This window comes from Panthera uncia (genome assembly GCF_023721935.1).
Source record: "Panthera uncia isolate 11264 chromosome B3 unlocalized genomic scaffold, Puncia_PCG_1.0 HiC_scaffold_1, whole genome shotgun sequence".
In the NCBI taxonomy this organism is placed as follows: Eukaryota; Metazoa; Chordata; class Mammalia; order Carnivora; family Felidae; genus Panthera; species Panthera uncia.
Window position 1 is genome coordinate 36,081,647 of NW_026057582.1, and position 27,879 is coordinate 36,109,525.

General features: G+C 40.1%; 1 protein-coding gene across 8 annotated transcripts in view; it reads right to left on the bottom strand.

Moving 5' to 3' along the window:
• Positions 1-27,879, bottom strand: part of SYNE2 (spectrin repeat containing nuclear envelope protein 2) — a 337,489-nt gene that overhangs the window by 188,647 nt on the left and 120,963 nt on the right. For all 8 annotated transcript variants that reach the window (XM_049611445.1, XM_049611444.1, XM_049611443.1 and 5 more), the window contains 14 exons: positions 26,903-27,073; positions 23,987-24,145; positions 23,515-23,688; positions 20,784-20,918; positions 18,940-19,098; positions 16,422-16,633; positions 16,185-16,275; positions 15,237-15,355; positions 14,890-15,016; positions 12,993-13,150; positions 11,970-12,117; positions 10,730-11,334; positions 7,435-7,614; positions 5,372-5,522 (listed from right to left, as the gene is read on the bottom strand). In XM_049611445.1, coding sequence (XP_049467402.1) covers positions 5,372-5,522; positions 7,435-7,614; positions 10,730-11,334; positions 11,970-12,117; positions 12,993-13,150; positions 14,890-15,016; positions 15,237-15,355; positions 16,185-16,275; positions 16,422-16,633; positions 18,940-19,098; positions 20,784-20,918; positions 23,515-23,688; positions 23,987-24,145; positions 26,903-27,073 — 2,589 coding nt within the window. The remainder of the gene's footprint in view (positions 1-5,371; positions 5,523-7,434; positions 7,615-10,729; positions 11,335-11,969; positions 12,118-12,992; positions 13,151-14,889; positions 15,017-15,236; positions 15,356-16,184; positions 16,276-16,421; positions 16,634-18,939; positions 19,099-20,783; positions 20,919-23,514; positions 23,689-23,986; positions 24,146-26,902; positions 27,074-27,879) is intronic.

A 27,879-nucleotide genomic window follows, 5' to 3' on the forward strand; every position in this document is an offset into this window, starting at 1 on the left:
TTAAATGGAAAAATAATTTGTTCAATTATATAGCGTATTTCAATACATTCAAAGAACTCTGTTGTTACAATTGGCATATGCCGCCACTGGGTGAAGAAAAAAGAAAGAACAGGAGAGGGTATCTTTAGCACTGACAGGAACTGTGGGTTTTGTTCCACAATACATTGAAAGGGTAGAATAAAGGAAAGTAGGCTCACTCTGTCTTTTCCCAAACTTGAATGGTCCCCTGACATTCTAGCCTTTAGTCTTACTCTTGCACTTCTGTCTTTCATTAAAGAGAGTGGAAATCTGGCCCCATATCCTAGATAAACATCCAGGTTTCTATGGTTTGAAAGACAAAAGTTCTCAGTGATATCATATTTCAGCCACCGGTGCAAAGGATCACACTACAAATACATACTACAGAAATGGATTGTTTCTGAAGACGGTATGTAATTCATCACAAAATATAATTTTACATCACAAAGTAACATATTATTCCAGCAAATATGTAAACTGCTCATATGCCAGATACCATACTAAAAGATTCTCAATATAATAAATGCTTAGGCTCTTATACATTTCATAAAGGGAATTCGTGATTTTATTAATTTTTAAAATGCCTTTGTGACCAAACCTCTACAGATGAGAAAGGGGGAAGAGACAACGCAAAGTTAATTTTTATTTCCACCATATATGTATTTCAAACATTTACAGAGAAGGCAATATTATGATGATTGAAACATGACTTTGTAGTCACACAGATCTGGGATTAAATCATGATTATGCCATTTATCAGCCATATAATCTTGGGAAAGTCACTTAACCTCTATCCTCACTTTTTGCCTTGGTTACAGAGGAAGATGCTAATCTGTCCAAATTCCAAGACATAAATTAGACGTTACTGGTAAGCAGGATCAGTGTGCCTGAAAAATACAATATGTGGATATGGTTCTTTTTTCTGCTTCTTATCATTTAACAGGTAAGATCCTTGAGACCAGCATTATGAACCTATCTTCACATAAGATGAAGAACCCAGGTCCCTGTATCCATATCTGAGCTACTCTGTGATAAGATTCTAAGACTTCGATTTCGATCTGGAGGAGAAAAAGGCCTTGTAAGCATTTAGGCTGGCCTGATGCTTGAACCACATCTTCCCAGAGAACCTGCTGGGGTATTGGGCACTCACGCAACTTATAATAAAGCAATACTATTTGTTCTTATTTTTTGAGTATATATCTCCTTTGACAATCCCACAAGAAATCGGGAAAACTGACAGGGCAGGGTGAGGAATTCCTTTGTTCTTCATTCTTAACACCGTCTTGATAACGTTACAAACCCTACAGTTACTTCTAAAATTCTCTAAACCTTGGTTTTCTCATCAATATAACAGGGTTAATACTTAACCCTTGCAGGATTATTTGGGAATGAAACCATACAATAATGTGTGAAGAACTTGGCACATGATGGCCAAGCCATCAATGGCCGAAGCTTTTACTATCATCACCGTTATCATTTTTAGTAGTGGTAGCAGTGTTACTTAAAACCTCAAAGCCACATGGTACTCTTATTTGCAAATAAAACCAATTTTGCTGGCCTCAGGATTTTCCAGCTTCTGAGGCAAGTCAGTCATTGGAGTGGAGGGGGGTATGGTTTGGCCAGTGAAGAAAGAAGGAAATTAGTACATTTTAAAGTGCTGCAAGGAATGTCTTTGGTATTAAGAATCTTCCATATTTAAGATTAATCCTAGAAGTAAAATATTTGGTCAAATGGGAGGCGTATTTTCAAGGATCTTGAATAATACTGTCAAAATGTTTTCCAAAAGAGTAGTGTCAATATGCTCTCTGACCAGCAACATAAAGAGTAGACATCTCATTGACTATCAAAAGGCCAACAGAGGTATTTTGGAGTAGCTTTGGTTTCCTTTGATTACTCATGAGGTTCAACTATGTCTCTTTTTTTTCACAATTGCCAATTTGTTTCCTACGTACAAATATCCACTTGGATCTCAGTGGTTTACTCACTAATTTCTATGAGTTCTCTGTACATTACTGTAAACCTTACTCTCTCATATTTATGAAAACTCTTTTCCACCCTACAGCATTATTTAAAATAATAAAAAATTAAACTTTATTATACTAGCTTCCATTTATGAGGACGTGTTTAAATGAACTATATTATTACTATATATTTTGCATATGTGAAATCATATTATGCACAGGAATAATTTATTAAAAGTCCTCATTCTTTGATCTATCCATGGTTAAAATTACTGTTGCTCTGTCCTTATCCATACCAGCCTATTTTCATAATAAACTTTGTTGTGACAGGCAAAACAAAGTTAGAAGTTAAAAAATGAAATAAAATTGCTGTTGAAATAAGAAACTATAAATTTTTATGTTAGTTAATAAGAAACCATAGAGGCTGTTGTTCTAAACCCCATAGTGATGGTATTTGGAGGTGGGTCCTTTGGCAGGGCATGAGGTCATGAGGGTGAAGCCCTCATACATAGAATTAGTGCCCTTATAAAAGAGACCCTAGAGAGTTCTCTTGTCCTTTCCTCCATCTAAGGACACAGCAAGAAGACAGCCATCTATGAACCAGGAAGCAAGCCCCCACCAGACCCCAAATCTGCAGGGACCTTGCTTTTGTACTTCTCAACTTCCAGAACTGTGAGAAATAAATTTCTGTTGTTTATTTTTTTTATTAAAAAAATTTTTTTTTAAGTTTATTTATTTTTGAGAAAGACAGAGAGACAGACTGCAAGCTGGGGAGGGGCAGAGAGATGGAGACACAGAATCTGAAGCAGGCTCCAGGTTCTGAGCTGTCAGCACAGAGCCTGATGTGGGGCTCGAACTCATGAACCATGAGATCATGACCTGAGCTGAAGTCAGACGCTTAACCAACTGAGCTACCCAGGCACCCCAAATTATTGTTGTTTATAAGCCATCCAACGTATGGTATTTTATTTTTCGTTACAGCCTGAAGAGAGTAGGACAGAAATTGGTACAGAGCAGTGGGGTACTGCTGTAATAAATACCAAAAAATGTAGAAGAGGCTTTAGAACTGGGTTATGGGTAGAGGCTGGAAGACTTTTGAGAAGTCTGCTAGAAAAAGCCAGTATTGCCCTGAAATGATGGTTAAGGGCGATTCTGGTGAGGGCTCAGAAAGAAAAGAGAGCTGAGAGAAAGTCTCAATCTTCTTACAGAATAACTAAGTAATGATGAACAGAATGTAGATACTAAAGGAATGTAGATACTAGAGGCCATTTCGATGAGGTTGCAGACAGAAATGAGGAACATGATGTTGGATCTGGAGAAAAGGCGATACTTGTTATCAAGTGGCAAAGAACTGGACTGAACTGTGTTTGTGTTCTTGTGTTTTTGTGGAAGGTAGAACGAGCTAGCAATGGAATTGAATATTTAGCTGAAGTTATGTCTTTAGCAAAGTGCTGAAGATGTGACGTGGCTCCTCCTTGACTGCTTACGGTAAAAGGTGAGAAAACATAAATGATTCAAAGATGGAATTGCTAAGTAAAAGGGAAGCAGAAGTGAAAAAATCTGGAAAATTCTCAGTCTATCCATATTCATACCATATTGCCAAAAAATGAGAACACTAACACAATGGCCAAAAGACCCTTTCATAAGGAGATTGGTATAAACCAGCCATCTCAACAGAAGGCACGCGTTAGTCTTCAAGACAGGAGAAGAATGACCCAAAAGTGACTCAGAGACCATCAGGCTGCCCCTCCCATCATAGGCCCAGAGCAAACTGGCCCAGGGAACAACATGGCTGCCTCTACCCAGCATTCAAAGGATGGGGTCAACCTGGCAGATCCACAAGTGTGGCACCCCAGCCCAACAGAGCTGCTGGGTGATGAAGTAAGTTTTATTCATCAGATAAATAACTTATCCAGAAAGTACAGTTCACAGTTATAGGTGGCAGGAGGAATGGTCATATACCCGAGAAGAGAGTGTTCACAGCCATACACAGGGTGGGCCATTAGGACTAACATTCATTTAGGTGCTGATGAAGTCCTAGGCACTTTACAGTTGCTACTTCACCTGATCAGGAAAGGAAAGACTTTCTATTGGTAATGGGATTCCACTTAACGAGACAAAGGCAGGGATTCCAGAACTGAGGAGGATTAGCACAAATCAAGAATAGTTACAAGTCAAGAGAGACTAGATATCTGTTCAGTATACAAGGTAGGGACTCAGGATCTGTGAATAAGGCAGATTTTGATCCTGACACAACAGTACACGTTGGGAAACTGGCATCAGGGCCATAGCAGAAGAGTAGCTATGTAAATTGGGACACAAGGTTGAGGTCAATCTTGTAAGGCTGGTCATGTTGAATTTACTGGGAATCAAGAAAACCCCCAGCTCTTTAAATCCCCTGGGATGATGACAGGATCTGTCTAGATCCCAAGACCACCAAAACCCAAAGCTACCTCTGCTGGATGGAAGCAGACAGGTTGCTTCTGAGCACTGTCTGCTCATGGTTTTGGTGGCCTTCCTCATTTAAATCTCATAGGAAACCAGTTACACAGTCACATATTGTACAACTGGTGTCCAAACAAGGCTCTCTGTGATTGATCAGTTCCAAGAAACTGAGTCTGAGAAAGCGGGTCTCAGACTAAGGCTATTCCTCATCTATAGCTCTGGTCATGTGTCTGCACCCTGAACCTTCGGCTTCAGGGATAAGAGTTCTAGATAAAGACTAAATTGTCTGCAGGCATCTGGTTGATTCTCTCTCATCAAACCATAAAGCCACTAGGAAAAGCAACTTCCTGGTGTGCAGTCACATAGTGTAGCAGGCAGTGTCCTTCAACGATTCCATTCTTCTGCCATTCTGGTTGATAACCACAGAAAATCACAGAAAATAATGACACCTAGTGTCCAAAAGTGTTACTCTTCTTCGAATATGCTGTGATTGCTTAGGCTATGAATACAGATAGAACAACATGGACATACACTCACACACCTTTACAGAAAGCCAATAAATAAAAACATAATTATTCCTTTGTCTACTAATAACAGAAGGGTTTTCCCACTACCTTCATTCTCTCAAGCCTAAAATGAAGCCTCAGTTTCCTTTTGGGCAGAAGGTCAGTGCAAAGACTGTTGAACCTGTACAGAGGTAGGAGCAGGGGTGACCCCAGACTCCAGCAGAACCACACCAATAGTATCAAGAACCAAACAGAAGCAACCTAGCGTTAACTTGGGGACTGGGTTTTTTTCAAGCCCTAGTAATAAATTCAGTAAGGTCTTAGATATCTAGTAAAACGGCCACTGTTCTTGTAAGCCGAGTTTCAAAAATGACTCCATTTATAATATCCTCTTTATTGCTGAGGCCACGGTGTAGAGTTCCCTTTGGAATCTGGACTCACCTCTGCTATCCTTTTCTTCAGGTTCTCTTTTCCCATGTAGGAAGCCTGAAGGGAGATGACATTCTCTTCTTTTTGAATCAAAGTTGTCAAGACACTTTTAAAATTCTGATACTGTTTTAAGAGCTCCAAAACTCTTTCACATTGGTCAAGGCTATGGGGAAAAAAAAAAGAAAAAAAGAAAAAAGTAAAACAGGTAAATCTCTAAGAATAGGAAAACCATTCTCTCTCTTTGTAAGTATCCTACAATAACGACTAATACGTTACAGAAGGATTTTTCCTCTTGACATGGTTTCGCATATTGTTTTACCAATTTAACCTAAGAATGATGGCATACATACTTATCTGGCAAATGGATGGTCTAAAAAAGCACTGGATTATGATTTTCACTACTTCAATAGCAAAAAAAAAAAAAAAATTACCAGATGTAAGCTCTAGGAAGAAACACAGGATTCATAATCTTAAGGAATCGGCATCTCAGTTTCATCATTAACCAAACTATATCTTGGAAAACAGTGCCTCCCTAGCACTATTCTTGGAGATTGTTTCCATACTAATTCAGCAAGTCACAGTTTGTTTATGTCTATTTGCTCATTCTAGAGTTAGCCCTTTGAAAAAAGTAAAGTAATACCAATAATGAAGCAGTTAGGAGACCTGATTTCTAGTTATGGCTGGCACTAATCAGTCATGTGACTTTAGCCTCTTTGGACCTCAATTTCTTTCCTCTACAAAATCAAAGGGTACACTAGATTGAATACCACAGACAGGCTTTATCTTAACTACTGTACATTCAGGTTCTAGTAGAAAACATAAGGTGCCCTCAGACAGAGTTCTGTGTAAAAGGACCACTGATGCGGGCAGAGTTAAGGGAAACTTTCAGGGAGCCGAGACACAAACTAGAGAAAAACAGATACACCACTCGGCCTCAGGGGAAAGGGGGAAGTGCCCTGAGCCAGAGAGGAGGCTGCCAGTAGGGGCTGCCAGAACCACCTGCTGGAAAGGGAGGGGGTTAAGATCGCCTTGACCTCTCTCTCTCTGCTTGTCTTCAAATCTCCTACTAGTAACTTCCTGTCCTAACTGGACCCCTTGGCTTGGCTGGTACAGTCAGCTAGGGATCAGCCCTCCTGACCACTTCTACCTCCAGACAGAGAGTTAGGGAAAGAAGGCATGGATGGAGAACATTCAGCAGAATCACCAACCGGGGTGATTAAGTTAAGGATTAACTTAAAATAGGAATATTACCATGAATTATCTGTGTGGGTGCAATATCATCACAAGGCCCCTTATAAGAGGGTGACAGGAGGGTCAGAGTGACAACAGAAAAAGAAATGAGAGGAGAGGAGAAAGAGCCAGATTAAGATTTGAAGACACCACATGGCTAGCTTTAAAGATGAAGAAGGGTGGCTCAGTTGGTTGAGCATCCAACTTTGGCTCAGGTCATGATCTCACAATTCGCGAGATTGAGCCCCACATCAGGCTTGCTGCTATCAGCACAGAGCCCACTTCGGATTCTTTCCCTGCTGTCTCTGTGCCTCCCCAGCTTGCATGCTCTATCTCTCAAAAATTAACATTTAGAAAGAAAAAAAAAAAGATGGAGGAAGGGGACACACAGTAAGGAAAGTAGTAGGAGTCAGGAGGCCTCTAGAAGGCAAGGAAACGGATTCTGTCCTAGAGCCTCCAAGAAAGGAAGGCAGCTTGATTTCAGAATTTCCAGCCTCCAGACTGTAAGATAAATTTGTGTTGTTTTTAAGCCACTAAACTGCTGGTAACTAGTTACAGAACAGCAATAGAAAACTAATACAGGTAGAGTAATAATAATAATAATAATAATAATAATAAATACACTGGTTATTTGTTATTCCTCTTAGATAAACCTCTTAAATTCATTGGGCAATATAATCTAGGATTCCAGATCTTGCTCCAGACATTGGTCTCAGGAGCTTCCAGTGTGAAATGCTTATGCTTGTTCCTCCTTTAGGTCCATGGGGATGTGTTTTCAACATAGTTCAAAAAGTTGATTGTGCTACACACAATTTTTCAGATTTGGGAGGGATTTTTTTCCTTACCATTCAGTGACCGAAGCTTTTGTATTCTCCCACAAAAGTGCCGTATTTTGGCACTGTTGATTCAGCGATTTTTCTCGGCCGTCTCTGAACTGCGGAAGAGAATTGACCATTTCTTGCAAGCATTTCTTCTCTTCTTCATATTCATCTAGATCCTTATCCAGTTTCATTAGTGATTTTTTCCTTGATTACGAAAGAGAAAAGTTTGATAACCGATGATTGGCCACTCCGATTCAACACAAATAAGGGCAATTTGGGGGAGGCACTCTCACTTTAATTTGCCCTCAAACTATTATGCCAAAATTACACACTCTTATTAGAGAGTTCACAGGCTCTTCGCATTTCCAGAATAATAATTCGGTATTTTAAACATAATAAATATACAAAACCATAAGCAGTGACATTTTTCTGTGGTGAACACACTTGTAAAGAAGGTAGATATGCACCTTAGAGAAACCAGACAAAGAATATGAGTGGGTGCGAACGGGAAAGAGAGTGTGACATGGAGAAAGGAAAACAGACAGGTGAACGTGCCCTGCAAGCTCCTAAGGAAGAGCAGAGGAGGCCGAGGAGAAAGGAATGTGCAAGGAAATGTTGCATTTCTGCCTTGTGTACAAAAAGCTCTTCCCCATCAAAAAGGATTCATTTGACCTAAGGGTTTAATCTGCAAACTAACCCTGGAAGGGTTAACTCCATTCACCCAGGTCTAAATTGCTTTTCTCAGTTCTCTACCTCCTTTCTTCCAATTCTCTCTGGAATACACTCCCATAAGGATTTCACTCTCCACCTGCTCCTACAAAACTACTTGCCAAGATCTTCGGTAACCTCCATGTTGCTAAACCCATGTTCCATTCTCAACCTTCGCTTCCTTCACGGGTCAGCAGCATTTGACACAGCTGACCACTTCTCCTTGTTGAAAGGTCTTCTCACTTGACCCCAGGACTCTCTTGATTTCGCCTGTCCTATACTGGCCACTCTTTCTTGGTTTCGTTCTCTGGTTCCTCCTCATCTCCCTGATCTCTTAACATGGAGTGCCTGGAGTAAACAGCTTGGACCTCTTCCCTTGTCTGTCTGACCTCCCTCCGCGGGCAATGTCACCCATCTCACGACTCTACACGGCATTCTAAATGCTCAGCCCCTTCTCCTGACTCCATCTGTCGTTAAGAGTCTTGTTGACATTCGTATTTGAACGTCAAATAAGTATTTTGAACCTATCATTTCTAAAACTGAGCACACTTGATCAGTACCTGATAAACTTCATTCTTTCTCATCTCAGTTAATGGTAACTCCATTCTTCTAGTTGCTCAAGTCAAAGCTTGGAATCATTCTCGACTCCAATCTTTTTTATAAGCTATGTACGATGTGTACATATAACCTATATAACTGTGGACTCTATCTTAAGAATTTATCCAGAATCTTAGCCCTTTTTGCCACCTCAACACTGGTCCATGTTACCATCATCCCTCACCTGGATCACTACCATAGGTGAACCTAGACTTCCTGTATCTTCCCTTGACTCTTACACCATTCTCAACACTTGGGCCAGAAAGAGCCTGTTACAGTGAAAACCAAATCATTTCCATTTGCTTGGACCCCTCCAATGACTTCCCATGTTACTCAAAGAAAAAGCCAAAGCTATCTCATGGCCCACAGGTTACCTGAGCTAACCCCCATCCCACCCGTTCTGATCCCCTTTCATACTTCTTCCCCTCACTGTTGACTTTCCCAACTCCTTGCCTCTCCTCAAACATGCCAGGCTCATTCTCACACCTACTGCTCCCTCGGCCTGGAAGGCTCTTCCTCCCAGGAGTCACCGGGCCAGCTCTCTCATCCATCCCATGTGACTCAAAAGTTACTTTCTCAGTAAAACTCTTCTTGATGACCCTTTTGAATTACAACCCCCTCCTCCGTCCTTGTTCGATTTTTCTTCATAGCTTTTATCACTATCAAACATATTGAATACCTTACTCCTCTCACTAGATAAGACTCCATCAGGAACAAGAGCTTTTGTCTTTTGTGCTAACTCCTCTATCTGCAGTACCTAAAATAGTACCCGGCAACAACACGTATTTGTTGTATTGGTAGCTAAATTAAAAATTAAAGCAATTTGGGGCGCCTGCGTGGCTCAGTCGGTCGAGCGTCCGGCTTCGGCTTAGGTCATGATCTCGCAGCTCGTGGGTTTGAGCCCCGCGTTGGGCTCTGTGCTGACAGCTCAGAGCCTGGAGCCTGTTTCGGATTCTGGGTCTCCCTCTCTCTCTCTGACCCTCCCCCGTTCATCCTCTGTCTCTCTCTGTCTCAAAAGTAAATAAACGTTAAAAAAAAATTTTTTTTTTTAAGTTAAAGCAATTTATTGTTTATCGATGTATAGTTTTTCATGTATAAATTAACATGGAACTTATTTATTACTTATTTATGAATAAAGAATAAATATTTATTAACAATAAATAACACATTAGTAACTAGTTCAACACCTCACTAAGAACTGGGCACTGTAGGAATAAAAGTCTCATTGAGACCGTTAGCACAGGACAGTTTCAGAGGGAAGAGCTTGGTCAACTGAAGAGTCTCAAGAGAGCACTGAGCCTGAGGGACTTGGTGGGCAGAGGAGACAGGATGTGGGAAAGATTTAGAAAGGGGCGGAGAGTGCCACAGAGGTAACTTGCTAGCATTATCACTTGCAGGACCTGGAGGCTGGCTCTGAACACGAGAGTTAAAATCACGGCACTCGTACAAAGCCTGCCTGCCTCAGTTTACCACAATTCTGCTCAATCTCCAGAATCAAAACTAACCTTGGCTGACCTCTTGCATCCAGTCCCATGCCGTCCCACTCTGTCCCCATCCCCATCCTGCTGGGAGGAGAGCAGGAGACCAAATAATTCAGCAACAAGTAGGGACAGGGTATAGCATGCGTATCTTTTACCACTTCTTTCTTTCTTTAGCACCCCGTGTGTGGAGTTTTTTAGGTCTTCTCTCATCATGAGAACCCCGTAATAAAGACCAGAGCACTAAAGGGACTTTGAAGGAACTCAAGTACTTTTCATGCATCTTATTTCATTACTCCTTTGTCCATGAAATGTACACTTTAGGGAGAAAAAAATCATATAACATTTTGTAAAGGCACACTGTCAACAAAAGGAAAGCTTGTTTGAAGTGCCTACAGAAAAGCATGCTGAACACTGAATAGAGCAGGATGGAACAGAAGTAGAAAGACACAGAAAGAATTTCTTTCACCTACAACATACTGAAAATACAGAGGAGTATCATCCCGCATGGGGTCATCGACGGACATGAGACTTACCGTTGTTTCACAGCTGGAGCAGTGGGATCCTTAAGACTGATTTTACTGATTTGATTGTACACATCTTGAATATTTTTCAGGAGTTCATTATTTTTGAAAGTACAAGTCTCTAGTAACTTGTCTTCAGTGAACTCCTCCTGCACGCCATAGCCATGTGTCTCAAATAACTTTTTGGACAAAGCATCAACAAGTTTTTCACAGGTGTCGTCACCCCGTTCAGCATCTTTAAAGCTTATACCAAGCATCTTCAAACGTTCATCCAAATGTCTGGCCTTGTCCTTCATCAGATTGGTTTCTCCTTCTTTATTTTCTATTGTCAAAGTGTTTTCTGGTACCACCTGTGTATCTGAGGCTGACAGGTCTGTAACAAGCTCAAAAGGGAGTTCAGCTGTTTTCAGAGAAGCCAGAAAGTCCTCCAGAGCTTTGAGGGCATCTTTACAACTCTGTATCTTGTGGTTCGTTTCATCAAGTTGTGTTCTGTGTTTCAGTATAATATTCTTTGTTGCGTGGAGATCCAGTGGGTGTAATTCTTTCAATGCAAAGTCGCCCCACTGTTCCAAATTATTACATATTTCAATCTGTTTTACGATGGAATCTTGGATATTCTAAAATAAAGTAAGAAATGCTGAAAAGACTGAGGCAGAGAAAAAGAGAGACTGCCCATCAGCAATGCACCTAAACTCCCAATGACTAGATTGCATCTGGAAAAACCACTTCCCGGGTCTGCCAAGTCAGACAGGGTCCACAGAAGGAAACATTTTAATCACAAACATCAGAGCCCATCTGTTTCATGATCTGATAACCTTTCTGATGTTTCAATCCCCAAAAGAAAACAAGTATATAAATCTACGGCTCCAGTGAAAATAGAGATTAAACTGTGGAGACATCTGTTTATAATCTGAAACATAAAACTCAAATATTTTTTATTTCAAATGAGACCTGGAATAAGTAAACTGTAGAAAATGCACACGAGTCTAATACAATACTTAGGATTTCAGTCATTGGAGAAGATATTCATAAGCAGACCTTCATTTTGAATTCAAAGAAAATACCTAACTATTAACTTCACTGTACCTACTTTCAAATTTGTGAGGAATAAAAGAGATGAGAAATAAATCAGTCTAAATTATTGAAGACTTTCTGCCATTGCTTCTCGTCTAACTATATACTATTGACGTATAATTAAAAATCTCTGAAGAACTGATTTATTCTATGAGTGCCTGGGAAAACTTCTATTTACCCTCAGGTTTTGATAAATGCCATCAGCATCAATGAGATGAAATTCTTGAATGGCCATTTCATGGAGGAGCAGGTCTGAGCCACAGAGGAGAAGTGATTCCTTCTCCACAGGTAACACAATCTTCAGCGCAGTCTCCAAAGATTCCATTCTGGGTGAAAAATAAACCCAGACATAATGGGAAAAGGCACCATAAAGGTAGTCTATAAAACATATTAATGCCATTGTTTAACTACAAACAAAAAATAATTACCCAATAAGAATACATACAATGATATGTGCAGATTATCAGATTAAAACCCAAACCCAGGAAAGACAAAAAACACACACACAAAAAGCCCAAATCCAGCGATCCAAAATGCCAAAGAATGAGTTGTTTGCTATATCCACATATTCATAATAGCTTAACAGAAACCGCACTGAATGGAAAATTGTTGTAAAACATACTGAGCCTTTCCTAACCTTTTGAAGTGCAAAATGGTGAATGTAATTTAACTTTGCCTTGGATGACAAAGAAATGTCATTATAAACACTAATTATTTTATTAGTGAAAATATAACAGAATTCAAAGAAATGGGCTCTACTAATGTGAGAATGAAATGTGTGACCTTTGACGAATAACATATGACTGTGAGCCTCAGTTTCCTCCTATGTAAAGTGGGGATATGTCCTGGGGAAACACATTCTATGTATAGGGGATAATAACAGCACTCTCACTTTGGAAATGGGAAAATCAAGATTCAGAGAAGTTATGTGACATGGCCAAATTCATGCCCAAGGGCAGATCAGGGGGAAGAGCCACGGCCTTTGGAACTCAACAGAGTGCAAATTCCACCTAAATGTCTGGCCAGTGGGGAGGCTTGGTTAGGTTATGTAACCTCCCTGAGTATCAGTTTCCTCATCAGTAAAATGGCCCTCAAGTTAGCAACCAAATAAAATACTTAATATAGTACTAGCCTAGCTTAAAACAGCATTAAAATTTCATAAATTTAGTAAATGCAGCGTTAATAGATCTCAGAATTATACCTGGTATTAAGAGTCATCTGAAACTCTCTTTCTTTTTCTTTTAATCTGTCTCTTGCCTCGCGTATAAAGGGCTTCTTTACATCACTCTCAAGCTCTTCTAACTTCAGTGAAGTGATTTCAAACTCCTTCCAGCAGGAATCAGTTTCATTTTCTAAGACCTAGATGAAACACATAAAGTAATCTATCAACTAGGGGGTTAACAGGCACAATTATTTTGTTCTAACAAAATGAGCCATTCGCCAACTATGAACACGAAGTTTCATATGAAAATACATTAAAATTATTTTTATATCTAATTTCATTAATGAAATTAATTAACTAATTTTAATTTTAAATAAGTTTTAAAAATATTTTTCAACCATCTACAAGTAAAGTATCCTTCAGGGAACAATGATCTTAACTGTGCTCTCAGTTAGAAGACCCATTCAGTGAAGTAAAGGGAGTCAACAATGAAGGAACCCACACTTCCTTCCCATAAGTCAGTGCAAAGAATACAATTCAGAAAGATAAGATACATGTAGGGGCGCCTGGGTGGCTGAGGCAGTTAAGCGTTGGACTCTTGATTTCAGCTCAGGTCATGATTTCATGGGATCGAGTCCCTACTCAAGATTCTCTCTCTCTCTCTCTCTCTCTCTCTGCCTCTCCCCCACTCATGCTCTCTCTCTCTCTCAAAACAAATTAACTTAAAAAAAGGAAAGATACATGTAATATAAGAACAGATATTCTAGTTCCTCTAGATAATAAATCTTTGTTTCTCCCTAAACTAAAAAGAAAACTAGAGTGAACTAAAACTGTTTCTATCAAATAAGAAGTGAATGAAATTATGATTTATAATTAAACATGTAAAAATTCTATTCTATTCCAGCTCCTTATCTTGTTAGGGTTTTTTTTTTTTTTTTTAAGGCGCTACCACACAATTTTACTGAGTGCTGATCATTATAATTTGTTCACTTTCCCCAAGGATTAGTATAGCTTTTATGACCAACTCATTATTCAGTTACTGGAGTAAGGTCTCAAGACAGTTTCTTAATTGTGATGAAAACGTGCTAAATCTATCACTTGAACAACAGAGATTTTAACATATTCATTCTGCTTACTCAGATGGAAAATAGAGAAAAGCCAGATGGTAGAGTGTGACTCAGAAACTGGCATTATAAAAGGAAGATAACTATAAAATATGGGAGGGCACTGTAGGCTCTCCCATGGCCCTTTTCTCCACCCGATGGGTTTTCTGTGAGGGTTCGTTCTAACGTACGTCCAAGTATACAACAGTGTTGCCCTGCACTGCACAGATCGTCTTCAAAGTAAGGAAGATCTTCATTTGTAGGGCCTACAACTGGTGTGCCCAACATTAGACAGTTTTTTTTCTGTAGCTCCTGAGCCAAATGCAATACTTCTTCTGATGGCTCTCCACAAGAGTATCCATCAGAGTGAAAGATCCTTCCACTGCCTGCCCCTTTGTTATTGCCCAACATGAGACACACAAGGTGACAATTTGTCCAGATGACTGGTTTTTCACCTATTGTTAATTTTATAGCCACACAGTTGGGCTGTTGGGTGAAACTGCCTTCAAACATAGTGCTTGGACCAATTCTTTTGAAGTCCTCATTCTTATCCTATACACAACCCAAAACTCTGCAAGCCACCGTATCTGGAGTACCAAATCAGAGCAGGAGCAATAAATTAGGACCCTGAACCAAAGTCTTTCCTGGGCTTGGTACTTGAAGGCAAATCAGTTTCTAGAATAGAATGACATTGGAAATGTAATCCAACAAAGAGAGTTCTTTGGAAACATCTAGCGTACGTGACCTCAGCAAAGGTAGTGAATTCTATACTCATGGTGGTATTATTTTCTAATAAAACGTAAAACTCCTCTAATAATATTTTTAGTAATTACCTGTAGATCTGTCAGTTTAGCCTGAAGACAAGCACTACTCCTTACTACGTCACTGGAGAAATCAGAAATAATTCTGAATTTGTTGTTTTGCAGGCACAGCTCAAGATTTTCTCTGTGTGTATCATACCTGGGGAAAAATTAAATGCGATGCTACTTAACTTTAATAAGAAGACAATTTTTTTTTTTTAATTACTGTCGATTATACATGAGGAAATCTCAGGAATTTCTGCTTAAGTTACTGGACTACATGCAAAAATTATGACTAATGGGTTATACACATGTATTAAAGTATAACATGTTTGTATTAATGAAAGATTTTAGGTGGATCTTCCAGTTATTTAAGTTACCTCTCTTGTAAACTACGGACAGACGCATCGTGACCCTTCTCATACTTCTCCATAACGCTTTCTTCCTGTTGAGGCTTTAACTCAGATTCCAGGCTAAAATTCTTAATTGATCCCATTGCCTAAGCAAATATGCAAAATAGCAAACATAATATCTTCAATATACTTAATTGCCTGGAAAAGATAAACATTTTATAGTACAAAGGTATATCACTAATTCTGTATACCCTCACCCAGGAGATAATAAAATTTATTTGAAGCTTCTCAGGTCAGAGAAAGGCCTTCCCCTAGGACAGAAGAGATTTATTACACGGAGTCTCACCTTCTAATCAGTATATCAGCACAGAAAAGGTGTTCTCCCATCCCCTAAACCCCTAAATACTGTCTCTGCCTACGACTGCATAGCCATAGTCAAAAGCCTTCGGAAGCCTAGCGTGCAGGCCAGACCTCTGACTTCAAATACACCTGGTTCCTTCCCCACAGCTTCAGACTAGCAGGCTGGGCTATGACCCACAGTCCATGGCCACTTACCTAAAATTCAAGAATTCAGAAAATTCAATCCCCAAGGGGAGCAAACGACAATGTACTGAGAAAAAGACAAATAATAAGTGAACTAGCTCATCTCCACGCAGCTGAGGCATCCGTACAGATGAAACTCAACCTCTCGTACCCCTGACTAGGAATGCGCACAGACTACGTGTAATCGTAATGTCTGCAAATGATCTCTTTCTGAAAGAGCTCTTGTATCCTCAGGAGAAGAAAACGTTACGCTCGCTATAGCTTTGGTTCACTGTGTTGTAATTCTCTGAAAGGGAGTCTTTCTTGCATTACTTCCTCAGCTGATGAAAATAATGAGATAATTAAAGCTAGCAATTTTTGAGAAGCAGATTGTTGTGCGCTTGGCTTTTTTCACTGAGTTTACTTCTAAAATACATTATCCACATGTGACACCTGTTCAGCTGATGGCTGATTATCTGAGTTTGCAGATGGCACCTCGCTGTGGGCATTCCTTCCTCCGTTCTCAGATGTGCTCATGGGCTCCCTAGGAAGGAATCAAAATTGCACGTTAAAACAGAGGCAGAAACAGGAAGTCTAAAAGAGAATAAATAACACTCCTTGTCATTTGATCTTGCAAGGGGCTTTCTCTTGTTTTCCCCTGATGTGTAGTTAATCTTACGAAGCACTCACTTGTTTTTCGACACGCCTCCCACCGCGGGCTGCAGCGCCCCGTGAATCTCGGAAGCACATTTCCGAAGTCTTTCTATCTTCTGTTCATAATCTTTCAGGGCTCTCCTCACTTCTTGTTGACTCTTCTGTGAAGTCAGCTCTTCACACAGCTCCCGCAGGACGTCCATGTGGTGGTGGAGCTGGTACAGACCGCCTTCCTCAGAAAAGCAGGCCTGATTGAGGAAATAAAGCAGGGAATGTGTTTCAAATGAGTTTACGTGATTAGTCCATAAGGATTAGAAACTAACAGATGTGTGTGGCTTTAACAACATAATCTTTTATAGGCCATCCTCTGTGCGCCCGGTGTGGTAATGGGCACTGGAGAAACAAAGATGAGGAAGTCAGCCTGAAAGGGATTCACCACAGTCTAGTAATGCAGTGAATGAAACCAGAAATATGTCACCCCAAAATATGCCTCCTTTTTTTTAAAGTCATCTCTACACCCAACGTGGGGCTCAAACTCACGACCTCGAGATCAAGAGGCACACACTCTACTGAGCCAGCCAGACGCCGCCAAAAATATGCCTCTTTGGTGCGAAAATTATTTTGAGCTAAAGGCAATTAAGAAGCAGCAATCACAGAAAAAGCTCCCTGCTTTCTGCCTACAGGCAGGAAATAAAGTCTCTTTTTATTAGCGATGGACTCTCATCAGCCCAGAGACAGTACCGGAGGAATCTGCAAACAAACCTTGTTAAACTAACCCTTATCTTTGCCTTGCCAATTCTTCACAAATGTATGGCTTCGTGGTCTACAAGGTATAAAAAATTCCTTCTCTGGTCACTTCTTTGGGTCTTTACTCTCTTGTGAAGGCTCCCACGTGCATGTAAAAATTCAATAAAATATGTACGCTTTTCTCCTGTTCATCTGCCTTTGTCGGTTTCATTTTCGGGGACCCTCAGGAGTCAAAAAAATAATAATTTTTTTTCCTCCCCTCCAGTGGTCATACAAATAATGTGCGCATAGTGTGACAAGTGTTATGACAGGGTCACTGCCTGCCTTAAGGAGTCCGAGAAAACGCACTCCACATGTGGGAGCCATCTGAGGGAGATGCGGCCAGAACAAGTCCGACTGCTCCGAGGTCACTCCCACCAGAAGGAACAGCCAAGGGGAAGAAAGCTCCAGATGTTCTGAAAGAACAGCAGTCTAGTGTGACTGGAGGGCACAGCGCGGGAGGAGGGACGCTGAAGGCACGTCTTGAGGCCAGACTGTGGCCCACCTGCGTGGTGTTCTAAGGGGCTTAGAGATATTCTGGGAGTAACAGTGAGGCAGTGACATAGGATGTGTGGTTCAAAGGAGTCTCTCTGTTGATGGGTCTGGAAGATGATGTGGCCATCATCGCATGGGGAAAATACCCCAGGTCAAGGGCAATGGCAACACCGTGGAAAAGAAGGAGAGGAAGCAGGTGTCCTGGAGGCCTGGCCATGAGGCCTGGCAACTGACTCCATCACAGCTGAGCAGGAAGGAAAGGGGATGGGGAGGAGGGGAGTTCTCAGGCTGCAGTGGCTTCATGACCAACAGATACAAAAGGGAGCAAAGTTTGAGGGAAGATATTATGGGCTAGTTTTGGACACGCTGAACTGGAGGTTTCTGAAGAACACTGGGACATGTACCACTCAGAAACAGAATCTGGACCTCAGAGGAAAGGACTCAGGTGGTGATAAAGATTTAGGCACTATCACTGTAGAGAGGGTTTTATCATTAAAGCCGCAAAGGGCAGAAAACCCCTAGGAAGGCACGAAACCAGCCAAAAATGGAGACTCTCAAAACTAAAACATTAAGGTAACACAAGGGAAACAGGGAAATTTGTGGGGCGCCTGCCTGGCTCAGTTGGTAGACTGTGCGACTGTTGATCTCGGGTCATGAGTTCGAGCCCCACGTTGGGTATAAAGATTACTTTAAAAAAGAGAGAGAAATTTGTGAATGACGCTAAAAAGAAGTTCCCCACCCCCAAAAAAATAATCAAATAAGGAAAAGCAAGAGAGGTTGATATTGGGAGAGCCACAGCAGTAAACAGTTTAAAGGAAAGAAGGAGAGTCAATATTGTCAAATAAATAGAAGCAATCATATAGGATGGGGGCCAGATGGAGCATGAGATTTGCCCCAGATGCTTATATCCTGATTTGCTATCTTTTCCAAAAGCAGCACTTCTGAGGACACCATGCCCCTCAAAATCAACTGTGGGTACTTAAGCAACAGGTGACACATTTGCAACCACAGTCTCAAGGGACAGGGGCCACTGAGCCATGGCAAGGGAAATCATGAAATAATAACTTGACGCTGAATTTTTCTCATGTCCCAAAAGCAAGAAACACAGGCTGCAGTTAGAACTCGAACCAGGTAAGGGATAATCCCCAGGAAACGGACAAGAGGACTGACGTAATTTTCAGAGCAGGTTTAATCCGAGGTTAAGGACATACACAACCATGTAAGAGAAACTCCAAAATGATGACAACATATAAATGGAAAACAGGTGGTTTACCTCATGTTCCTTGATGAGACCCTTGGTCCTTCCTCTGCGAATTAGTTTCTTTTCTTTATTTATTTGTTTTTCAAGTTTTGAAATACTGTCACTGAGTTTTCCTTTTTCAATGTCTATTTTCAGTTGTTGAATATACAAAGACATCTCATGATGAAGAGACTGCAAAAAAAAAAAAAAAAAAAAAAAAAAAAAAAAGCCCACAAAGGCACATGTATTAGCTAACTATGGGAAAAGAATACATTGAAAAGATTTTCATTAAAAACCCAATAAAAATATTTGTAGTGACACAGGGTAGAAACGGAGTTTAAAAGACATTCTGATTTGTTTTATGTCACTCGGGAGGATGTTTTAAAATATACCAGACCCAGAAACATATTTTCTTTTTCTTTCTAACAACTAAAACCATGTATTAGCTGTGAAAGATACCATTAAGAGAATGGAAAAGACAAGGCTGGAGACTAGAGAAAACATATACAAAACACATTCCGAGCCTATGGAGAAATAACACGGAACTAAAATGTATGTCCTGGATGGGATTCTGAAATAGAAAAAAAAATGAGAGGAGGGAAACGCGGTGCATGCATAAAGTATAAACGTAAGGAAATAACGTACCATCGTTGGGCCATTAAGTGTGACAAAGATACCGTATTAATGTAAGATGATAATAATAAGGGATAATAATACTGGGCATGGGGTACACTGGAACTCTCTGTACTATCTTTGTAATAATTCAGTAAATCTAAAATTGCTCTAAAATTCTAAATAAATAAATAAATAAATAAGATTGTTCTAAAATTTAGAAATTTATTTAACTTTTCATTTAATTTATTTTAAATAAACGTCTATTTAAAAGTATGTTTTAAGGGGCGCCTGGGTGGCTCCATCAGGTGAGCATCCAACTCTTGATTTCAGCTCAGGTCATGATCCCAGGGTCATGGGATCGAGCCCTACATCAGCCTCCACATTGGACGTGGAGCCTGCTTGAGATTCTCTCTCTCTCCCTCTGACCCTCTCCCCCACTCACACGCTCTCTCTAAAATAAAAAAAAAACAATAAAGTTAAATAAAATACGTTTCAAGTGCCTTTAACAGTAGACATTCAATTATATTACCTTATTCTCTCTCTCCAGACACACATGCTGAATACAAATCACCGCTTATTGAACACAATCTCTGTGGTGGGGCTTTAGATAAATCCTTGCGACAATCCTGCCAAGTGGCTGCACACATCCCCATTTTATCAGATACGTTCCTAGGGGGTGAAACAACTTACCCAAGGTCATAGCTGCTGAATCGAGGTCTGTCTGCCATCAAAGTCTATGCCTATTTCACTAGGAAACTCTACATGTGCATATGTGTCTATATGTTGTCTCGGTCAGGATCCAACTAGGGACCCAGGAAACACTAAATATTTAACTCAGAGGGAATCAAATGCAGGGAACTAGTTACACACAAGATGAAAGATCAGAAAAGCCAAAGGGAGGACAGTAAGGCAATCCGGAGATGAACACTGGCAGAAGGCTGTTATACTGCTGGGCTGGAGGCTTCAGAGGAGCCCAGACAGAAGGGTCATCAGAATCTGGAACCATGGGACCCACAGCCACCAAAGACACTGTCCAAGAGAGGGACTTTGGACTCTCCCCTTTCCCCCCTCCAATCACCCTCTAATCTCCAAGCCGTGTTGTCATTGGCTGAACACAGAACCTGACTGGGCCCTGGGAAACTCACAGGATCAGCCCCCACTGCGATACCAAGTACACAGGGGATGGCCAGGAATGACTGATGACAAATGGGCCCAGGGTCAGATCTACAAGCAGAATCCCAGATACATGTGCATGTTCTTACCTCCCACTTGGCACAGACACGTCTACTCTCTTCTTCCAAAGACAGCTTTACACCCTCAGTTACATCATTTTTCAGTTCCTCAACAGCTTTCAAATACTTGACCAGACTTTTAGAATTTAGAATTATTAGTGCTTCCTAAAAAAGAGAACATAAATGAGAACATGAAAGCCTCATTCTAGGGGTGCCTGGCTGGCTCAGTCAGCGGAGGGTGCGACTCTTGGGTCTTGGGGTTCTGGGTTCGGGCCCCACGTTGGGTATACAGATTGCTTAAAAAATAAAATCTTTAAAAAAAAAAAAAAGTCTCATTCTACTGCCAAGTCCTCAAAGCTAATTTTGGTAGGTCTTTCAGGGGCAGAACTGGGAAAAGACTTTTTGGAGACTATGAAGATTTAGGAGAGACTTTTTGTAAAGTAAGGTTGATATCCCTTTTGCATCTCTTGAATAACTTTGAAAAGAACTGCCAAATATTTATTAATCAAATGTAGTTAGACATTTGAGGACCAGATAAAGACTTGCTTAGGCCATTCAAAAGGACTTTTGTTACCCCTCTGATAAATAATTGAAAGGATTATTGTGCAGGGGAATGAGCCACTGGCACTGTTTCCTCTAAAGTTCCTAAGTACTAGTGAATAGAGGACCATCCTTCATTAACAATACAATACGAAGAATATACTAGCATGTTTTAGAGATTAGTGTTGTAAGAAGACACAATTTATAGGATTAATAGGCCAATATTTAATATTGTGCATAAGCATTTTTAGGCTGCAACAAGTCAACATTACCTTATCATCAACTTCAAAGTTTTGCCCAGGGCCAACCACACTGGCAGTCTTGCCCCAGAGAGGGAGTAGCAGTGGACAGAGACGCGTCTGCTCCTTATCTCATGCTTACCTGCTCTTATAGACCTGGCAATTACCTGGCAGAAACCTAGTTTAATTAATTAGGAAATGACAGAACACAGAATAGCTTGGTGCTTGTGAAAGAGACAGAAAACCTACAGGAGACAGAAGACAAAAGTAACTTTAGGGAATAAGGCACTTAAGCACGGTGGGAATTCATTCATGCGCTCACGACATATTTATTATGGGCCTACTGTGGAAAAAGTACAAGGCTGAGCCCCAGGGCCTTCCTCCAAGGCCTCTGTGAGGATTGCTGGATTTATTACCTGGGGAGACTCTCTAACCCTACATGCTGGCAGATGGCTCCCATGACTCATGTGCCCCTGGAGTCCCAGGGGTCTCAGGGCAGGACGTGGCAGGGCAGAGATCTTGCTTCTGCCATGAAAATGGCTCTCCTTTACTAAATGCCAGAGATAAAAGGGGGGAAATCTGTGGCCTCAGATTCCAAAAGGTAGACCCTCAGCAGGAGGAAAATGGCGCCAGACTGACCCCTCTAACCCCTCTCTCTGGGAGAGAAGGGGCCTTGAGCCTCCGTTTTGTCTCTTCCTTCTCTCTTTCCTAAGCTGACCATATCGGCACCAGGAAATCCAGCCTGGTGATTATTCATAAGAACCACTGACTCTTTAAGGTCAGTTCAGCACTCTCAGCAACCTAGGAATACAAGCGACAATAAAAGGCGGAGGGAACTGGTCAAAGATGGTGGCTAGCAACATGCAAACAGAAATAGATCACGCAGGGGAGGTCTTTGGGGTCCTGGGAAAAGCAGTGTTGAGACGGCTGATAACAGGGCCGTGGTCGGGTTCACAATCCAGAAAGCCAGATGAGGACTGAGGCCCAGAAAAGAGAAGGAGGCCATGATGAGAATAAAGAGGCTCCTTCTTCTAGAAGAGTGGGGCGGTCCCCCCAGAAGTCTAGCTCATGTTAAATGTCCAATAAGTGTGTGAAATATTGAATAAAGGAACGAAAGGCCACATATCACTCTACCTCTCCAATGTGTCCAATGGTAGAGACCTTATCGTACTTTTACTTCATAGACCACCCAAGTGCCTCCCATCATGTTAATTAATAATGACTCTCGGGTTTGCACACATCTTGAGTCGCCTATCAAACCGGCAAAAAGCAACCTGAAACTATCGCCACACAAAACATCACTGGATCTTTACCCATAAAATCACATATAACTTCTATCAAAGCATTTTAACGACAAAAGTGTTATTTTATATTCAGAGAACTTTACCTATTCCAAGGGCCTTCATGTGCCTTTTTTTAATTTAACGTCTGACAACAAATTTGGCAGCTGGAATTATGATGCCCATTTTACTAATTTAAAAAGCAAGAAAAATTAAACTCATGCTGAATATCGTACAATCAGTTGTGCTCGTGACACTATACCACTGAGTCCATTCGGCAGATCTATACTAAAGTTTAAATTGAAAAAATTCCTCACATTTATGTATATTTTTAATAGTTTCTGGGAACAACATATAAAACTGGGAAATTCTTTAAAGTTACAGTAACTTTGTGCATGATTACAGTGACGGAATTATCTCGATTTCACATGAGGTAGGTAGCTGATAATAAACAGCCTACATTTGGGGGTGCCTGGGTGGCTCGGTAGGTTAGTGTCCAACTTTGGCCCAGATCATGATCTCACGGTCTGTGGGTTTGAGCCCCGCGTCGGGCTCTGTGCTGACAGCTCAGAGCCTGGAGCCTGGTTCAGATTCTGTGTCTCCCTCTCTCTCTGCACTTGCCCTACTCATGTCTCTGTCTCTTAAAAATGAATAAATGTTAAAAAAAAAGAAGAGCCTACATTTGATGGTTGAGAGTCCCACCTTGTATTTTGAAATTAGTCCACTCCGGCTCTCTCTTTGTCCAAGTAATTGCTCAGCCCTTGTCATGTATGATTCAAGTTCCCTCTGTGACTCCTCCATTTTCAGCCTGACATCCAGATCTGGGGAAGCATCAGCTGAGTTTTTCAACACGGAAACTAATTTCACCATACTGATCTGCAAAGACAAAAAATTCTCAACAGCTGGCCCAGCTTTTTGGGAAGTCACAAATTAACAAATACAGTCTTTGAGGAGTGACTCTTATTTTCCCACTAGACATAAGAATATCCTACTTATTATGTTGATATTTTTCAATGTGCTCTAAATTGTTAAAATATACACATAAAACACAAAAGTAATATTTTATAAAATGTTTCCAACTTAGAGGGCAATCCCTCCCTCTCTTCCCCATCCTCCTACTGACCACTCAGTTTTAAAGACTGGATTCACTTAATAGGAAATATTAAAGAGAGACCTGAACTTTCTCTTTAGCTTCTTGAATCTTTGTCTGAAGCCCAACTGTGAGAACATGTTGAAGGGACTCCTGGCTGGAAATATTTTGCACATCCATTTGTAAGGTATCTTCAATTCTAGACACAAGCTCTTCATACATAGAGCCTTTGGCAATAAGATGCTATGAAAACAAAGTGAGACCACAATAAATATTCAGGTTATATGTTAAACATTAACCTTAATCTGGTCAGGAAATCGTAAAAAGTTAATTATTATTAATCCAAAGCGAGGTACATTTGTACTCTAAAAATGTTATTTTTAAACTTCATTAAAAAATTTTTATGTTAGTACAATGAGATTCTGAGAAACATAGTCTGTCATAGTTTCTTTACACAGTAAGCACTTCAATAAAATAAAGCCTAGAAGTAATACAATGCCAATAGTCAAATAAGTTGAGAGAGTAGTAATAAATCTTAAAATGAAGTTGTTCTCTTTTTTTTTTAAATGTTTATTTATTTTGAGAGAGAGAGAGGGAGAGAGCACAAGCATGCACACACACACAAGGGCAGGGAGGGGCAGACAGAGAAGGAGACACAGAATCCAAAGCAGGTTCCAAAGCTGTCAAAGCAGAATCCAAAGCTGTCAGCACAGAGCCCGATGCAGGACTCGAACTCAAGAACTGTGAGATCATAACCTGAGCTGAAGTCAGACACCCAACCGACTGAGCCACGCAGGCACCCCAAAATGAAGTTGTTCTAAGTCAAATCGGTTGGAAGGAGATTCACTAAATGTTATTGGAGAAAAATGGCTATTGGAAAAGAAATTTATAACCATTCTTTATACAACACACTAAAAATAAACTTCAGTGGATCAGAAAGTTACATATAAAATAGAAAACTACAAAAAGAAATTATCCATGAAAAGCGATCTACCCTCTGGGTGTGAAGGGGCCTTTTTAGGGATAAGAGCAAGAACATCAATATAAAAATTTTCCATGTAAAATAAAATAAACAACTTAAAAGTCAACAACTTGGTAAAAATATTTGCCACACAAATGAAAATGTGTCGTGATTCAAAGAGCTCATAAATTCAATAAGAAAAGTACTAAGGTCCTTGGGGTGCTTGGGTGGCTCAGTTGGTTAAGTGTCCGACTTCGGCTCAGGTCATGATCTTGCAGTGAGTGAGTTCGAGCCCTGCGTCGGGCTCTGTGCTGACAGCTCAGAGCCTGGAGCCTGTTTCAGATTCGGTGTCTCCCTCTCTTTCTGCCCCTCCCCTGCTCATGCTCTGTCTCTCTCTGTCTCAAAAATAAATAAACGTTAAAAAAAAAAAAGAAAGAAAAGAAAAGTACTAAGGTCCCGAAGAAAATTCAGAAAAAGCAAGAACAGATAATTCACAAAAACAAATGGCTGATAAATACATGAAAGACAGTTCAACCTTACATGTAATTAAATAAGTACAAATTAAAATAATAATGAGGTACCACTTTTCAGTTATCGAATCAGCACAAAAAATTTTAATTACAACTCAAGGGTAGCAAAAGTATGAAAAAATAGAAGTTACACTGTTTGATATTAACTATATAAATGTTGACTGTATTTATCTTAGAGCAGTGGAATCATGGTGCTTTTACTCTTTATGCTTTTGTACATTATTTAAATGTTCTACAGTTAGCACATTCATTTATATTTTCATTTTTTTCTCTTTTAAATTATAAGAGTAACAATATTTGGTTACTTGGTTTACATGTATGAGGCATCTGGAAATGTGCCAAGACTGGGGCCTAATGCACGATCAAGATAAGTTAGTTATTTGTATATCCTTACACACAGTTTTCTATGGAAATAAACCCATTTACTATAAAAAAGCAATTGTTTTAAAAAAAGACTAAAAAAAAATCACATCACTGGTACTGTTCACCAATTTGCATTTCTTACTTCACCATATATCTTGCTCTAATAAAGATCTACTTAATTCATTGTTAATATAAGTATATTCTTACATAAGCATATTTGTATTTTCATTGTTTATAAGAGGGATCATTGTCATTGTTTTGAAATATTTTTAAAATATTGAATTTCTCCTTCCTACTCATTTCTTTCATCAAATGAATTCCAGATACAACAAATAAACAAATATAAAAATAAAACAAAAGTAAAAATAAGTGCTGGCAGATGGCACAGGTATGTTTACACAATATTTTCAAAACAATAAAAAATGCGATTCATATAAACCACGAAAACACAAAATGCTACCTATACACCTTTCAGAAATCTGGATTTCAAAGAACTACGTGACTATCCCTTCATTTCAGGAACTTTCCATCTTGTTGTAATTTATGACATGCTCCATAAGTTTTATAGCTGAGCTGGAACTCAGTAAAAACCTCAGTCGTAACTCCTTCCCCAGGAGAACCGAATGATATTAAAACACACTCTTGCCTCAGTGCTTTTCAATGAGTCGACTGCCCGAGAATAAAGACAGAAAGGTTTTAACAACATCTGTCACCCTCCCTGCATCAAGGAAGGAAGGGTAGGTGGCTTAATCAATGGGTGAGCTTTCAAAGCATAAATTGTGTAATCTCTTATACTCTCGCTGAACTGACCTACCTATCTGACACATCCTGACTCATCTCCTCATTGCTCTCTGAAACCAGAGAATATTTTAATCTCCATTAGGTGGCTGGGAAAATCAGTTCAGGAATTGAGACTTGTAAGGTATCATTAGTGGTCTCCTAATCTATCCTCTGTCCTCAGGCAAAATCTCAGCAAATGATCCAGGAATGACGCTCAGCAAAGAAAGTTCAAACAATTTTTACAACGCTCAGCAAAGAAAGTTCAAACGGCAGTCTTATTACTATTTACCTTAAAACCTTGTATTTGTCTTAGTACATAAGTCCACAACCACGAAAGCTATCTTCTTAATACTTTTGCACTCCTACCTGCAAAGATTCTTCCACTGAGGCGTCTACCCCCTCATGACATCTCAGAAGCTCCAGAAGAGATTCAGTTTCTGCCTCCCAGATTTCCACTTGTTCAATGAGTTTTTCAACATCTTCAGCCACTTTGAGTTGCCCTGTGAATTCATTTTCTTTTTCACGTCCTTCCCCAGCCTACAACATTCAAAATTACCGCTGAGAAAATGGCAAATCTACTTATAAAATACTTTTTTAAGTGTATTTATTTTGAGAGAGACAGAGAGAACAAATGGGTGAGGGGCTGAGAGAGAGGGAGAGAGAGGATCCCAAGCAGTTTCAGCATTCAGTGCAGAGCCTCGACATGGGGCTCGAACTCACGAAACTGTGAGATCGTGACTTGAGCTGAAACCAAGAGTCAAACACTCAACTGACGTGAGCCACCCAGGCACCCCTAAAATAATTTTCAATTAGAAAAAGTTCTCTCTTTTCTTCCTGAAGACTGCTAATGCAACATACTTTAGTAACTTAAAACCTGCTTTTTGGATAGTGATAATCACACTCTATGATCGCATTTATCACTTTAAAAAGTAAAAAATTTGTTCATGTTTTCTTTTTTTTCTTTCTTTCTTACTTTTTTTTTTTTTTTTTTGAGAGAGAGAGAGAGAGAGCAAGCACAAGCAGGGGAAAGGTGCAGAGGAGGGAGAGAGAGAGAGAAAGAGAGAGAGAATCTTAAGCAGGCTCCATGCTCAGCACAGAGCCCAATGGGGGGTTGATCCCACCACCTGGGATCATGACCTGAGCCCAAATTGAGAGTTGGATGCTTAAATGACTGAGCCACCCAGGTGCCCTTCACATTATGTTTTCTTAATGAGGGTATCATTCCTATCATTTAGTTATTATCATCTTCATCTTATAGATAAGAAGATTAAAGCTTAGAAAATTAGGGTAGTAACTCCATAGATACATTTCTAAAACTCATGTACAATTTTAGTAAATACAAC